Source organism: Gorilla gorilla, chromosome 8, assembly GCF_029281585.2.
Source record: "Gorilla gorilla gorilla isolate KB3781 chromosome 8, NHGRI_mGorGor1-v2.1_pri, whole genome shotgun sequence".
NCBI classification, from domain to species: domain Eukaryota; kingdom Metazoa; phylum Chordata; class Mammalia; order Primates; family Hominidae; genus Gorilla; species Gorilla gorilla.
This window is the reverse complement of record NC_073232.2, coordinates 92,725,447-92,741,973: the sequence shown is the minus strand read 5'-3', so window position 1 is coordinate 92,741,973 and position 16,527 is coordinate 92,725,447. Positions and strand designations below refer to the sequence as shown.

The 16,527-nt window shown below is 44.6% G+C and overlaps 2 protein-coding genes across 7 annotated transcripts in view; one reads left to right on the top strand and one right to left on the bottom strand.

The window, feature by feature from the left end:
* Positions 1 to 237: 237 nt before the first annotated feature.
* DYDC2 (DPY30 domain containing 2) overlaps positions 238 to 16,527 on the bottom strand; it is a 23,606-nt gene continuing 7,316 nt past the window's right edge. The window contains exons 1-5 of one of the 3 annotated variants that reach the window (XM_055352454.2): positions 11,573 to 11,765; positions 9,459 to 9,570; positions 5,822 to 5,977; positions 5,353 to 5,475; positions 238 to 1,742 (exon numbers count right to left, since the gene is read on the bottom strand). In XM_055352454.2, the coding sequence (XP_055208429.1) occupies positions 1,479 to 1,742; positions 5,353 to 5,475; positions 5,822 to 5,977; positions 9,459 to 9,533 (618 nt within the window). In that variant the 5' untranslated portion in view covers positions 9,534 to 9,570; positions 11,573 to 11,765 and the 3' untranslated portion in view covers positions 238 to 1,478. Of the gene's footprint in view, positions 1,743 to 5,352; positions 5,476 to 5,821; positions 5,978 to 9,458; positions 9,571 to 11,572; positions 11,766 to 16,527 lie in introns of those variants that run through there. The other 2 variants (XM_004049679.5, XM_004049680.5) reach the window with 2 other exon arrangements.
* Positions 11,636 to 16,527, top strand: part of DYDC1 (DPY30 domain containing 1) — a 21,079-nt gene continuing 16,187 nt past the window's right edge. For 2 of the 4 annotated variants that reach the window (XM_004049678.3, XM_019034474.3), the window contains exons 1-2: positions 11,636 to 11,686; positions 15,934 to 16,089. In XM_004049678.3, the coding sequence (XP_004049726.3) occupies positions 15,943 to 16,089 (147 nt within the window). In that variant the 5' untranslated portion in view covers positions 11,636 to 11,686; positions 15,934 to 15,942. Of the gene's footprint in view, positions 11,687 to 11,829; positions 11,992 to 15,933; positions 16,090 to 16,527 lie in introns of those variants that run through there. The other 2 variants (XM_055352455.2, XM_019034475.4) reach the window with 1 other exon arrangement.

Genomic DNA, 16,527 nt, shown 5'->3' with positions numbered 1-16,527 from the left:
AGCTGCTGGAAAAAGAATGGCGGCTTCCCAAAAAATTAAAAACAGAATTACCATATGATCCAGCAATTCTACTTCTGGGCATATACTCAAAAGACCTGAAAGCAGGATCTTGAAGAGATATTTGTAGAGTCATGTTCACAGCAGCATTATTACAGTCGCTAAAATGTGAACATGTCCATTAATGGATGAATGCCCATTGATGGACAATGAAATAAATGGATATGCAAAACGTGGTATAAACATACAACGGAATATTATTCCACCTTAAAAAGGAAGGAAATTCTGATACATGCTACAACATGAATGAACCTGGAGGACATTATGCTAAATGAAATAAGCCAGTCACAAAAAAGACAAACATTGTATGAGTCTATTTATACAACATACTCACAGAGTAATCTAAATCACAGAGACAGAAAGAATGGTGGTTGCCAGGGGCTGGGGAGAGGGAGAAATGGCGAGTTATTTTTTAATGGGTGTAGAGTTTCAGTTTTGCAAGATGAAAGAGTTTTGCAGCTGGATGGTGATGATGGTTGCACAAGAATATGAATCTACTTAATACAACTGATCTGTACACTTAAAAATGGTTAAGATGGTACATCTTACATGTATTTTACCAGTTACTAAAATTGAAAAAAAGTATTAAAACATTGATAATATATGTTGAAGAAAAATATCTGCTATCAGTGACATAGGTAGACTCCAGGATATGTGTAAAAAATACTCAGAGAGGCCTGACTGTGAAGTGAAGCAAAAGTTAAGACATGAACACACAAGATGGATGTGTGTTGGGAGGAAAGCTTAGTGTTGGGAGAAAAGTTGAGGCAGGGCTTGGAACATGTCCGGGGTCCAGGATAAAACCCCTTGTGGCCTTTGTAATGTGTCCAGACTTGCTGGCTCCTTGCTTCTAGCACTCCCATTATCTCAAGTAGCCATATGTTTCAAAGAAAATGCTAAACCCTCACAGCTGTAGTTCATTTGCTTGATACACCACTTTCTTTCAACCCCCACATCCTTACCACCTGTTTCTTTGTTTGATCACCAATAAATAGTGTGGGCTTCCAGAGCTCGGGGCCTTCACAGCCTCCATACTAGCATTGGCCCCCTGGTCCCACTTTCTCTCTTGACTTGTCTTTTCTCATTCCTTTGACTCGGCTGGACTTTGTAGCCCCCATGACCGGGTGTTGGGTCTGATCACCCCAACAGATGTGTTTTCATTGTGTAGTCTCCAAAACATTGAGAAAACAAGAGGAAAAAGTCACAGCCACTTGGTTACTTATTTTAAATCCTTATTCTGAGTTTATTTTATCCTATAACTAGTTCAAATGTTCACATGATTAAGGGTTTTTCAGAAAAGGAGTAGGCTGGAGAGTCCCTGAACTCTCCTTTTACAGCCCCTTAAATCTTGGTTCTAGCTGGCCATTTTCTTGGCCTCTAGCTTTGAGAGAAGTAAATCAGAAGCATCTACCTTCTGTAACCTAAAAAGGAGATTTGGAGCCAGGAGGCATTTCATGCGCAACTTCATGCTGAAAAGCCTCCTTGTAATTTATTTCTTGTGGCATTTTGAAGTTCTGGTCAATCTGGCCAGCAGACTCTGAAGGAGGAACCTGTTGAGGCATTCCTGGAATCAGACTGGAAGTACCTGGCAGGAATTCCTGCTTCAAGGCCTCCTTCTCAAGGGGGTTTGTGTCCTCCTGCATGAATATGGTCTTCTTCGTGGAAACAGTTTCAGAAGTCAGTTCCTAAATAGAAAACAAAAAAGCTGAAAACTTATTATTAGAGACTAAAGCACACAAGATGTATGGCAAAAACACAGTATTGCTATTTTCATGCCAGAGACTAAGAACCAAACTGAAATAGCCCTGCTTTAACAAAGCATAAAACCAAACCTATAGGATCAAGTTGATTCACCAATAATTTAACTGCCTCCCAGAACAAAACCCATCATCTTTTCATGGAAAACAACACAATCTAGACTCCCTATAAAATGTCCTCTACAATGTCCAGAACACAAGTAATAATTACCAGAAGTAAAAAAGTAGGAAAATGTGAACCATAATCTAGAGGAAAAGTATTCAATAGAAAAAGGCCCCAGAATGGGCTGGGCGTGGTGGCTTATGCCTGTAATCCCAGCACTTTGGGAGGCTGAGGTGGGTGGATCATGAGGTCAGGAGTTTGAGACCAGCCTGGCCAACATGCTGAAACCCTGTCTCTACTAAAAATAAAAAAATTAGCTGGGTGTGGTGGCGGGCGCCTGTAATCCCAGCTACTTGGGAGGCTGAGGCAGGAGAATCACTTGAACCGGGGAGGCAGAGGTTGCAGTGAGCCAAGATCTTGCCACTGCACTCCAGCTTGGGTGACAAAGTGAGACTCCGTCTCAAAGAAAAAAAAAAAAAAAGAAAGAAAAAGGTCCCAAAATGACACAGATGATGGAATTAACAGACAAGGACAGCTATTATAAATATTTTCAAAAATCCAAGGTAGAAAATGGACATAATGTAAGAGTTAAGATGTTATCAGCAGAGAAAATGGAAATTATATTTAAAAAACTAAATAGAAATTCTAGAACTGAAAAGTACAATATCTGAAGTGAAAAAATCCACAGAAGCCCCAGATAGGATATAGGGCATTGCAGAAGAAATGGTCAGTAAACATGAAGGTTTATCAGTAGAAATTATCCAAACTGAACCACACAGGAAAAAAACAAACAAGCTTCAGTGACCTATGAGACAATATTGAGCAGTCTAACTTCCATGTCCCTGGCTGAGGTAGGAATCCTTGGAGCTTAGGCTCTACTGATCCCCTCCACTTCAATCTTTGCCTGGAAGTCATACAGGTCCATTCTACAGTGAGCCCTGTGGAGCTCATCCTTGTCCACATGGTCTCTGAGACCCTTCTACACTTCAAACTATTGAGTCTATGCAGCAAATATCTATTCATTCTATAAAAATGTATTTCTAAAACATTTGTATAGTTTAGATCTTTATAAACAATAGTTTTCTTCTGACTCAGAAACAAAATTATGGTTTACTTAAAGCTGCATCTGCTTAATGAAGAGACATCAATACCAAGGATAACCTCTGCCTGACTCAAATTCTACCTCCTCTATGGATACTTTTTGATTCGGATAATTGGGTATGATCCCTACCATACATAGCATTCTGTTTCTGTTCCTCTTTTGATACATCCACTAGATAAGCAGTATTCAATCTGGGGTACTTAAAGACTTGCTAACCTGTATCCAAGTCATGATTTTTTTTGTTTTTTTTTAAAGCGATCAAGGAAAAAACTGCAAAGCTTTGAGTATATGCATATCAGTTCATCAGGTAAACTAGCAGCCCTGCTGAAATTTTATGCAACCCATCCTGGGCCAGTTTGAAATTGGTTTTCCCAGCACTAGTCACACAAAAGGCGAAGGTGACCAATAGCAAGGAGCAGTTTGTAATCCACCTTGAATCAATCAGAAACCAGAACTTGGAATCTTGTCTTTTTGATACACCTCTGCCTCTTTGTCCTTTATTTAGCCTTGTCAAGGTTTGCTTGGAGAGTAACTCACATCTTAATGTTGTGGCTCTCTCTTGCCAGGTAAACTATAAATTTGCTTCATTTTAGATCACTCTTGGGTTCTCTTTATTTCCTTCTAACATAGGGAATCAGTTTCCATAATCACAACCTACACATGAACTCTTTCCTAAAACTGAGAACTTGCACATAGTCTAGACATTGTGCTTGTTGTCATTTCCCACCTTCCCTTACAACTGCCTACATCACACACTTGGCAAAAGAATGACATACCATTTACTTATCTAAATCTTGTTAAAGAATATTGCTGCAGGATGCAAAACCTCAGTGAAACACAAAAAGACAATTCAAAATATTGATGTAAGCCGAGAAATTTTCCTTAATAAAACTACCACAAAACTAGGGTGGAGTTTTGGGAGTCTTCTTTATATATTTCTTATTGCCTTATATATTTCTATTTCTATTAACAGTAAAGCATGATGTTAGAAATGGATTAGAGGTGGGCAGCAAGGTGATGACAAATTTTGCTGAATGATCCTCACCTCTCCCATCTCCAAACAATTGCTTAAAGAAGGAATTCTTCCTGACGGAGAGTTCCTTTAGACTATTGTCAAACAATAGAATGAAACTATCTTTTGATTTAATTTACTTACAAGACATCCAGGCTTAAAAAAGCAAATCTATTCTTTATGAGGACATTGAGTATATTAGTATAAATGTAAATAAGCTTAATATTTTCATGTCTTCAAATTGGCTTGGAAGCTAACAAATGCTGGTGAATTGTAATGGACTGCATTAAAGACTTTAATGCACAGAGTATAGTCACAGCTAAAAAGATGTCATATATCAAACCCAACATTGCAATTGAGACGACTCTCTATCCAGGTATCTACCACTTTGTAGAAAGCATAGAATAGCATAAGGCGTTTTTCAGGAGATTGTGAAAAAAACTGTGGGAGGTAAAAGATAGGCTTGTCAGACTGACGAATGCAGAGTTGTCTTTGGCTATTCCAGCTTAATAACTTACATCCAATATTATAACATCACAGAGGAGGCATCTGAAGTTTCACAGAAAAGTAAATAGAATATAATAAACCAAATACTAAATACTAAGTTAAATATCTGAAGTGTGCACTGATAACAACCATATTTGGTTTCTGAAAAATATTGAATACTACTTGAAAGGGGCTCAAAGGATCTTATATGAAAAAATAGTTGTTCCAAGTGAATAGATTTTTTAAAAATCAGATTTTTTTGGCCGGGCGTGGTGGCTCATGCCTGTAATCCCAGCACTTTGGGAGGCCGAGGTGGGCGGATCATGAGGTCAGGAGATCAAGACCATCCTGGTTAATGTGGTAAAACCCCGTCTCTACTAAAAAAAAAAAAAAAAAAATTAGCCGGGCGTGGTGGCATGTGCCTGTAGTCCCAGATACTCGGGAGGCTGAGGCAGGAGAATCACTTGAACCCAGGAGGCAGAGGCTGTAGTGAGCCGAGATCGCTCCACTGTGCTCTAGCCTGGGCAACAGAGCGAGACTCCATCTCAAAAAAAAAAAAAAAAAACAAAAAACAGATTTTTTAAAAACTAGTAACACCAGAGTATTTCCTAAAATCTAAGACAATTTGTCTTTTAACATCTCCTTTTTTCATTAACAAAGATTGTCAGTAACATTGGTTTATATATGCAAATATGTGAATACTTGCATATATATTGAAAATCAAGCTAAAGGGACCCTTAATGTGCCTTGGATTGGGACTGGGCTGACTTGTGGCTTTCCTGGAGTCCATCACTGGGATGTGTGTGGCAACCCAAAGCTGAGTCCTTCTCCCTACCTTGTGACACTTTTCACAGTTCTGTTGAATCTGATACTCTTCCTGTTTCAGCATTTCTGTCATTTCCATTTCCTTGAGGCTACTGTCATATTCCTCCTGCAGCTGGATCTTCTTTTCCCTATTCTGGGGTGAGGTGACAGAGTCAAATCAGGTCAGCAACCAGAGAAGCCTTATAAACGGGGCCCCCTCACTGGGGACTGATATGGGCTGTGGACTCTTTGGGCCTGTTGAGTTTCCTCTTGTAACCAGCTTTAGCCTGCTAGTAGTTACAACAGCTCGTCTGAGTTGAAGCCCCACTCCTCTGAGTTAGCCCCCAGGATCCCCATGCTTCAGGGATATCTGGCTCTAAGAGCAAGTCAAATAAACCAAGAAATTCCCCAGGCCAGCTCCAGAATCCTGCCTTGTGTCTTGGCTTTCAAATTGCTCTGGGAAAGCTGGGCCCTCCCTAAGTCCCAGTGCACATACACACCTCTTCTTTTGCTTTCGCTGTTTTCCCGTAATGATAAAGCCAGTGAGCCAGGTATTCTATTGGGTCACTGGGCCGAACCTTCGCCACCTCTGCCAGTGCCTGGGCCAGGCAATTTCCAAAGCACCTCTTCAGGTAGTTAGTTTCCATCCTGGCAGCCTGGAAAACATCAAAACAAAGTCACACTGTTTTACAAACTTAATCTGATATTAAAAATAGACACATTCTAACCAATTCAGATTTATTTCAGGATAAATATGAGATGCTTCTGGATCACACCCTTCCCAAAAGAACCAACAAACACTTACTTGCTGTTATATTCAGTGGAGGATTGTGCCATGAAATGACCTAGGACCTGGCCTCCTCCTGACGGAGTCCATATTCCTGAAGTTGACACATTTTAATTCCAAAAGAGCCCAGCAAATAATAAAAGCTCAGATCTAGCCTTAACATTTTCTGGAGGCATTTTTCAATTTGTCCCCCTACTTCTCATATTTTAGCTTAAGGAAGGAAAAACAAGTAGACAGATATCCATATCTATCTTATGGACATAGGAAAAAATATTTCCTAGCTCTCTCCACTGCAAGGGCCTTGAAACCAAAACACTTCAGTAGCAATGAGCACGCTAAGCATATAAACCTTGCTTGTAAATAGCCTTCGTCACTTAAGAGGAATCAGGGCTCCTTGGAGAAATGGCTGATTCCAAGGCTGGGGCAGGACAAGTCTAACGAGCCTGGAACATTTTGTTGTGCCAGAAAGTAAGAAAATTCTAAAAAATACAATCGTTGGGGACAGAGAAGCCGGCTTGAAGGGGCTCCTACTAGTCAAATCTGGGGCAGTTTGACCATTAAAATAGTGACTGTAATGGATTATAACTTATAGAATAAAATAAGAATCCATGAGTCCGTATGAGAATATATAAGTAGATTAAGAAGGGAGAAGGCAAAGTTCTTTGTTAAAGTAGAATGCCAACTAATAAATGTGGGGAAAATAATGGAGTTTTAAAAAACTGCCATTTCCTCACCACGATAGTATAACTGAATCAAAGCAGGATCATCAATGAGTCAATGAGTGCTAAACCTGGGTGAACATTTGACAAGGAATAAGATATATGCATAGTCTCAAAGTTTCTTCTCACAAATTAAGTATTAATTCCAAAGGAAATACAGAAATTTTACAGTGGCAAAACCTGGCCAACTAAACCTTAACCAAGTAATCAAAGTAAACATCACCAATAAAGGAACAAAGTGACATCAACTGCCTCCTGATGTGATGCACTTCTTATGGTACTTAAAACATTTCCGTGGATTCCTGCCTAAAATGCAATATTTGAATGTAATTGAAGAAACATCAAATAAATCCAAAGCAACTACCTTGTACTCTTAAAAATGTTGAGGTTATGAAAAAAAAAGAGTAACTGTTATAGATCAAAGGAGATTGAACAGCTATAATAACTACATGTAACACATGATCCTAGATTGGGCCTGGACAAGAAAAAATAATTCAGCTGGGCATGGTGGTGCACGCCTATAAACCCAGCACTTTGGGAGGCTGAGGCAGGAGGATCACTTGAGCTCAGGGGTTTGAGACCAGCCTGGGCAACAAGGCAAAACCCTGTCTCCACAAAAAATACAAAAATTAGCCAGGTGTGATGGCACAGACCTGCAGTCCCAGCTACTTGGAGGGGTTGGGGGTGGGGCTGAGGTGGGAGGATCACTTGAGCCCAGGAGGTTGTGGCTGCAATGCATTGAGATCTCACCACTGCACTCCAACCTGGGTGACAGAGCGAGACCCTGTCTAAAAAAAAAAAAAAGAAAGAAAAGAAGAAGAAAGAATTCTATAAAGGGCATTGTTGGGAAAATTGGTTGAACTGAATGTGAAATGTAGATTATGTGACATAATTTATCCAAGTTAAATTTCTTAATTTTGAATAATGGAAATATGAGTAAGAGAATGTCCTTGTTCTAGGGCTGAATAATGACTCCCAAATGTGTCTATGTCTGAATACCTGGAACCTATGAATATGTCACCTTAAATGGCAAAAGGGACTTTGTGATTAAATTAAGGATCTTGAGATAGGGGGATTATCCTGGATTATCTAAGTAGGAACAATGTAATCACAGGTGTCACTATAAGAGGGACACAGTACGGTCAGACAGGTAAGGTGATGACAGAGCCAAGGGAGAAAAAGCGATGTGATTCAGGGCCTTGAGCCAAGGGTATCCTCTAGAAGCTGGAAAAGACAAGAAAATGGATTCTCCCCAGAGCCTCCTGAGGAACCTGCCCTGCTGACACTTTGGTTTTAGCTCTATAAGATTCATTTTGGACTTCTGACCCCAAGACCTGTAAGGGAATTAAAAAAAAATTGAGTGGGGTAGTGATGGAGGGTGGGGACAGAGGTGGGTGGTGTCTCCTGCCAATCTGTGTGGCCCACTTGAACCAATGCATTTGGATAAACAAACTTCTACACCCCTCTTACTCAAAGCTGGTCTGATGACAGATGACCAGCAGCATTCCATCACCTGGGTGAGAGGTGACAGCGTGCTGGCAGCCCTCTCAGCCCTCGCTTGCTCTTGGCGCCTCCTCGGCCTCGGTGCCCACTCTGGCCACGCTTGAGGAGCCCTTCAGCCCGCCGCTGCACTGTGGGAGCCCCTCTCTGGGCTGGCCAAGGCCGGAGCCGGCTCCCTCTGCTTGCAGGGAGGGGTGGAGGGAGAGGCGTGGGTGGGAAACAGGGCCGCGTGTGGCGCTCGCAGGCCAGCGCAAGTTCCGGGTGGGCGCGGGCTTGGTGGGCCCTGCACTCGGATCAGCCGGCCAAGCACTGCAGGCCCCAGGCAGTGAGGAGCTTAGCACCCGGGCCAGCAGCTGCAGAGGGTGCACTGGGTCCCCCAGCAGTGCCGGCCTGCCAGCACTTTGCTCGAATTCTTGCCGGGCCTCAACTGCCTCCCCACGGGGCAGGGCTGGGGACATGCAGCCCGCTATGCCTGAGCCTCCCCTGCACCGTAGGCTCCTGTGCTGTCCGAGCCTCCCTGATGAGTGCCACCCACTGCTCCGCAGTGCCCGGTCCCATCAACCGCCCAAGGGCTGAGGAGTGCGGGCGCACTACGTGGGACTGGCAAGCAGCTCTGCCTGCAGCCCCGGTGCAGGATCCACTAGGTGAAGCCATTTGGGCTCCTGAGTCTAGAGACTTGGAGAACCTTTATGTCTAGCTAAGGGATTGTAAATACACCAATCAGCACTCTGTGTCTAGCTTAAGGTTTGTAAATGTACCAATTAGCACCCTGTGTCTAGCTCAAGGTTTGTAAATGCACCAATCAGTGCTCTGTGTCTAGCTAATCTAGTGGGGACTTGGAGAACTTTTGTGTCTACCTCAAGGATTGTAAACACACCAATCAGCACCCTGTCAAAATGGACCAATCAGCTCTCTGTAAAACAGAGCAATCAGCTCTCTGTAAAATGAACCAATCAGCAGGATGTGGGTAGGGCCGGATAAGGGAATAAAAGCAGGCTGCCTGAGCCAGAAGCCACGACCCGCTCCGGGTCCCCTTCCACACTGGAAGCTTTGTTCTTCTGCTCTTTGCAGTAAATCTTGCTGCTGCTCATTCTTTGGGTCTGCACCGCCTTTATGAGCTGTAATACTCACCGCAAAGGTCTGCAGCTTCACTTCTGAGGCCAGCGAGACCAGGAACCCACCAGAAGGAAGAAACTCTGAACACATCCGAAGGAACAAACTCTGGACACGCTGCCTTTAAGAACTGTAATACCGCAAGGGTCCACGGCTTCATTCTTGAAGTCAGTGAGACCAAGAACCCACCAATTCTGGACACATTGGGACTTGTTGAGATGCAGAATCTCAGATCCCACCCTATCCCACAGATTCAGAACCTGCATGTTAATAAAATCTCCAAGCGACCTGTAGTTACCAATCTACTTTGCCTGGATCACTGTAGAACTGTCCTTCCCAGAAGGCAGAATCACCAACTCTGCATTCTCTGGTCAGTGGGTGGCTGCCACACTGGTTACATGTGGCAAGCCGTATTGGCATACCTCCACCTACTTTAAATTGCCCATTTTCAACAATGATCTGAATGAAATGTGTTTGCCCAACAGTCACTAAGATATGGTACAAAGACAGTAGAGCCAGCATAGAGCCATAATCTGAGGGCTGGAGGGGAAGGAGTCAAGGGGATGCCGTTTATTTTTTATTTTTAAGAGAGAGCCTTGCTCTGTCGCCCAGGCTGGAGTGCAGTGGCGCAATCTCGTCTTACTGCAATCTCTGCCTCCTTAGTTCAAGCAATTCCGCTGTCTCAGCCTCCTGAGGAGCTGGGATTACAGGTGTGCGCCACCACACCCGGCTAATTTTTGTATTTTTAGTAGAGATGGGGTTTCTCCATGTTGGCCAGGCTGGTCTTGAATTCCTCACCTCAGGTGATCCGCCCACCTCCGCCTCCCAAAGTGCTAGGATTACAGGCGGTGAGCCACCGCGCCTGGCCAAGGGGATGCCTTTTAAAGTCCACTCAGACCAACTTAGGGTACACTCACCAATGGGGGGAGAGGCTATTTTTCAGTGTTTCCCAGAGCTCCTCTGAGGGTCTGCTTACACAGTTCCTGGCCTTGCACTCAGTAGGCAAGGTAATAAGAATAGGGGTTGTCTTTGTTTACTGTATACCGCCCATGCTTGGCACACTGGGAGCTCAGTAAATATTTCTTGACTTATTCATTGAGAGAGTTCTGACACCTGCGCTCATGCTTCCCTTTGATTTTTCCGCGCCCAATCTGGCATTTACTATCTCAACTAACATCTATTAAGGCCTCTCTTGCCTGGCACTGCCCCGCCCATAAGCTGAAAGAGAGCACGGGAAAGGCTAGCACATGCACAGACGACTAGGCCAGGGAAGACTGCAGCGGCTTGGGCCTGGTGGAGACTGGACGGCTTCCCGGTGGTGGGGCACCCGAATTGGTTCTGAAAGGAACCAAGCAGAGGTCACCAGCAGGAGCAAAGGTGCAGAGTTGTGAAACTGCCAAGCTATTAGCAGCTTGCAGTGACGGTCTTCAGGGACTCTGGAAGGTCTTCCACCCTTTTCCGATTGGCTGCCCTTCCTGGTTCCTCCTCAAAGCCCGCCACCTCTTTGTCTCTCCCAGAGCATGCCGGGCTGCCAGTCAGGGTCCCTTGTTCTTTTGTGTGCCCCTACTCCTCCAGGTTTCTGTGTAGCAAGTCTCCTCGGCTCACCCACCCCGCGCGCCTCCACATACGCCTTTCCTCGACCCCTCACGCGCACACCCCCGTCCCGCGTGACCGCTCCTCTCTGCCTCCCGCCCCGCTCCTACGCCCCCCTCCTCCCTGGACCCTGCCCCCTGAAGCGCGCCCGCTTCTCTCTGCCGCGCTCCCCTTCTTGCATTCCCTCTCCTCTCTGCCCGTTGCCGCCTCGTGCGCGCTCTCCCTCCTGCACACCGCCTCATCTCTGCTGCAGGCCCGCCTCCTGAACGCCCCCTCCTCTCTGGCCCCCTCCCCTGGCGCTCGCCCCCTTCTGCACGACCCCTTCTCTCTGCCGGGCGCCCCGCTCCTGCACGCCCCCTCCTCTCTGCCGCGCCCCCTCTACTCTGCGGCGGGCTCCTACTCCTGCGGGCTCCTACTCCTGCACGCCCCCTCCACTCTGCCGCGCCCCCTCTACTCTGCCGCCTGCTCCTACTCCTGCACGCCCTCTCCTCTCTGCTGCGCGTTCCCCCTCCGCTGCCCACCGCGTGCCCTCTGCTCACCTATCCGCGCGCCCCTCCCGCTTTGCGGCGCCTACACGGGCTCCCGAGGCGCGCGCTCTCGTTGCCTGGCAACGGGACGCGGCTCCCGGGTGGCGAGCAGGCGCGTGTGTAGGGGTGAGCGCACGGGAAAGGCCCGAACTGTTTTTGGGATTTGTTCCCCTAGCTTCGCTGGGTCCGGCGGGCAGGGGCGGTTCTGACCGTTGGGCCTTGGGCGTCGAGCAGGACTCTCCTGAGGCGGAGAGAGGCCGCTTCGCGCCTGGGGCTCCCGAAAGCGGCCAGCTGTCCTCCTCCTGCTCCCCCTGAGCGGGGAGCTCTGCGTCTCCTGCGGGCTGCGGAAGACCCTTCCAGACTCCCGGGTGGGAAAACCACACCGAGCGCCCCGGGAGGTTGCCAGATACAATACTGTACTGCATGCTCAGGTAACTGAATTTCAGATAAACGAGTTACTTTTGGGTACAAATATAGTATCATGCAAAGTTATTCGTTGTTTATCTGAAATTCAGAGTCACCCGGGCGAGCTGGGTTTTTAGTTGAGAAGTCTGGCACCCCTGCCCGGGTGCCCCCGCCCAGTCGGCTGGCTGGCTAGCTGTCTGGGTCTCCCAGGTGTGGGTAAGGAATCTCCTTCCATCTCTGTGGCACCTTCTTCAGGCTGGAGGCAGCTGTTTCTGTGGGAAAGGGCTTTCTTATGTTGAGCCAAGATGCCTATTGGTGTATGTGAAAAATAACATTGCTTACCACAGGAGAGATGGGTATTATCCTCGTTTCACAGACAGGAACATGCTAAGGGAGTTGGCAGGCCTTGCATGGGTCCCACTGATATGCCCAGAAATCCGAGACAGAGCCTCCCCTGACCTGGCCCCGCTGGTAGGCCAGAAGTTTTCTCTTTAGGGATAATGGTCCCCTTCCTCCCTTCCCACATTTTATCTTTCTGGAGCAGCAACAGGAGTCTGTGCACCTTTTTTTTTTTTTTTTTTTTTTTTTTTAACTTCACTTCAAATGACTTTGAGATGTCTGTGTAGCGTTTTGGTCTTTCAGGTATATCCTACTGAAGAAATACAGTGAAGATACTGTGTTCCAAAGTCAGTTGTAATAATTCTTTTCTCTGTGTGGTTGAGACACCAATATCAACCTGATTTGGAATTAGGTTCATTTGTGCCAGTTTGTTTTCCGTTTTTAGAGTTTTTATGACTATGTTTACATATACACACATACACATTCCTTTCCCCACTGCTGTTGCTAATACAAAAGATGACAGACCATATACAATTTCAGCACCTCGTTTTCTTTATTCTGTGTCTTAGAGATCACTCTCTAGTTTCTTCATTCTCTTGTACATCTGCGTAATAATCCATTGTGTTGCTCTTATTAATCCCCAATTTGATGAACATTTAGATGGTGCTTCAGTGAGACTATTGTAAATAATGCTGCAAATAACTGTGTGCATATGCCATTTCATATTTTTGCAACTATATCTTTGAGATAGGATCCAAGAAGCAAGATTAATGAGTCAAAGGGTGAATGCATATGTGATTTTCTAGATGTTGTCAAATTCTCCTCCATAGGAGTTATACCATTTTGCCCTCCCACCACTGTCATATGGCATATGCACATGGTTATGGCATAAAATTTCAGAGACACTGACATCCTGGGGTTCATCCATAGAATAAAAATTGGGGGTTATGGACGGACCCCAGGATGTCACTGTCTCTGAAATTTTATGCAAAATGCTAGATGCATTTGTCCAGGGACAAGTTTAGACACAGTGGCATTCTATCCCCTGTAATTGCCATGCTCATTCCTATATCAGGGCCTTTCCTCATACCTAGAAGACTCTTCTCTTCTTTGTCGTGTTAATTTTACTGTTTTTTTTTTTTTTTTCAGTAAATGTAAGCTTAGCTCAAATGTCACCCCCAGAGAAGCTTTTTTTTTAACTTTCCTGACTTGATCAGCTACTCCTCTTGTCTGGTCTCATAGTACTTATTTTAACTGCAATTTCATATTTATTGATTTAAATATTTATCTTCCCTTCTCATCTATAAGCTCCATGAAGGCAGAGACTGTTTTTGTTTTAGTTTGCGCTGCTGTAGCAAATTACCAACACTGGGTGGCTTAAAAACAATACACATTTATTTCTCACCATTCTGGAGGCTGGGAAGTCTAAAATCAAGGCATTGGCATTTCTGGTGTCTGGTGAGGACCCTCTGGCTGGTGGTGTGCAGGTGGCTGTCTTCTAGTTTTATTCCCAGATGGCAGAGAGTGAGAGCATGCTCTCCCGTCTCTTTTTTTAAGGGCATTAATCCCATGCATGAGGGCTCCACACTAATGATCTAATCACTTCCCAAAGGCTCCTAATACCATCACATTGGGAGTTAGGATTTCAACATATGGATTTATGGGGGACACAGATATTCAATTCACAATAGTTTTGTATTCCCAGTACCTATCATGGTGCCTGACCTATAATAGGTATTCTTTTTTTTTTTTTTTTGAGACGAAGTTTCACTCTTGTTGCCCAGGCCGGAGTGCAATGGCACAATCTCAGCTCACTGCAACCTCTGCCTCCCGGGTTCAAGTGATTCTCCTGCCTCAGCCTTCCAAGTAGCTGGGATTATAGGTATGTGCCACCACGCCCGGATAATTTTGTATTTTTAGTAGAGACAGCATTTCACCATTATGGCCAGGCTGGTCTCGAACTCCTGACCTCAGGTGATCCACCCACCTCAGCCTCCCAAAGTGCTAGGATTACAGGTGTGAGCCACTGTGCCCGGCAAATATTCATTATACATTTGTTTAACAATTGACTACATTTCATCAGATTCTCAGGAAAAAAAATATATATATATTTTTTTTATATATGAGACAGAGTCTCACTCTGTCGCCCAGGCTGGAGTGCAGTGGCACAATCTTGGCTCACTGCAGGCTCTGCCTCCCAGGTTCACGCCATTCTCCTGCCTCAGCCTCCCAAGTAGCTGGGACTACAGGCGCCCGCCACCACACCCAGCTAATTTGTTTGTATTTTCAGTAGAGACTGGGTTTCACATAGTTTCCAAAAGGGCTCCAAGGAAGTCACTACAACTAACATGGTTTCAAAATCCTGAAGGACTCTCAAGTCCAAGAGTCAGAAAAGAGATATTATCATTATTGATTTCAAGTTTACTTGATGCCAAGTAATGTGGGTCTCATGTAATCCTCACAACATACCTGAAAAATGGGTATCATCATCCCAGTGGGAAGATGAGCAAGCCCAGGCACAGACAGCGTAAGTGCACAGTTCAGGATCACACAGCTGGCAGATGAAGGAGATCCGTTATCCAGGATGGTCTCGATCTCCTGACCTTGTGATCCGCCCGCTTCGGCCTCCCAAAGTGCTGTGATTACAGGCGTGAGCCACTGTGCCCAGGCGATTTCTTAAAATATCAAGGGTAATCTGAGGGTGATCAATTTTTCCAAAGCATCTGAAAGAGATTGGTTGCTCCATTTTTCCTTTTCTGTTTTAAAAACAATCTGGTCGGCCAGGCGCGGTGGCTCACGCCTGTAATCCCAGCACTTTGGGAGGGCGAGGTGGGCGGATCACGAGGTCAGGAGATCGAGACCATCCTAGCTAACACAGTGAAACCCCGTCTCTACTAAAAATACAAAAAAAATTAGCCAGACATGTCCATGGAATTACAGCCCAGGGTGTGCTGGGGCCAGGACAGATGATGTCTGGAGGTGAACTTGAAAAGAAAATTGGGGCCAGATTGTGAGGAGCTTCATACGTTATTATTTGGAGGCTGAGTTTTTATTCTTTGGCCTTGGAAATTTATGGATTTTTTTTTTTCAAAAGGTGGACTATTGTGATGCTTTGTAAAAACGGCTCTCATGGCTTAGGAGGAACATTTTAGTGTAGTCTTTAGGGTTAGGGTTTTGGAATCAAGAGGTGGGTACAAACCCTGTCTCCTTCATCTGCCAGCTGTGTGATCCTGAACTGTGCACTTACACTGTCTGTGCCTGGGCTTGTTCATCTTCCCACTGGGATGATGATACCCATTTTTCAGGTATGTTGTGAGGATTACATGAGACCCACATTACTTGGCATCAAGTAAACTTGAAATCAATAATGATAATATCTCTTTTCTGACTCTTGGACTTGAGAGTCCTTCAGGATTTTGAAACCATGTTAGTTGTAGTGACTTCCTTGGAGCCCTTTTGGAAACTATTAGAAGTTTCCTGGGACCAGCTTGCTTGTGACACCCCCAACGGGAGGTGTCCATGACTGAGGGCAGGGTGTATGTAAGGCTTTGTTCACCTCACTGGACTTTAGTTTTATAGTGACTTTATTGAAAATATCCTGCAGTAATGCAAAAACACTTACTTTTTAGGAGTTAGAAATGGAGTCAATATATCTTCAAAAGCACCTTGGGGCCTGTTTAACTGAAGGTCTTGCAGAAGTGGCAAGAGTTCGCCCAGTGGATCCGATAGAATATTTAGCATTGTGGATTTACAAGTATAAGGAAAATGTGACCATGGAACAACTGGTAAGTAAGAATCTCCTTCTAGGAAATTAGAAGAAAAAAAACTCGTCCAACTTGTCTGCTTTTAAAAAAGTCTAACATTATTATTTTTCTGTTATAAAAATAATGTTTATTATACAAAAACTTGAACAACATGAAAAGCAGGAAGGAGAAAACATTACCCAAAGAAGACTTCTATTTAGATTTTTAGGTAATTCCTTTCATGGGAAGTCTTTTTTCTATAGATTTATAGATTTACGTTTATGTACTTGTGATCATACACAATGTATAACTTTAATATTGTGCTCATTATTCAGATAAAATATCTTCCCAAATTATTATATCATTTCCAAAGGGATGGGCTATAATTTGCTTAACACTTTCCCTAATTGTCCCTATTAAGTGCTTTCAAGATTGCTTTTACAAATTGCTTTCTCGCTAAGAAGTCATGTGCTGTTGTTT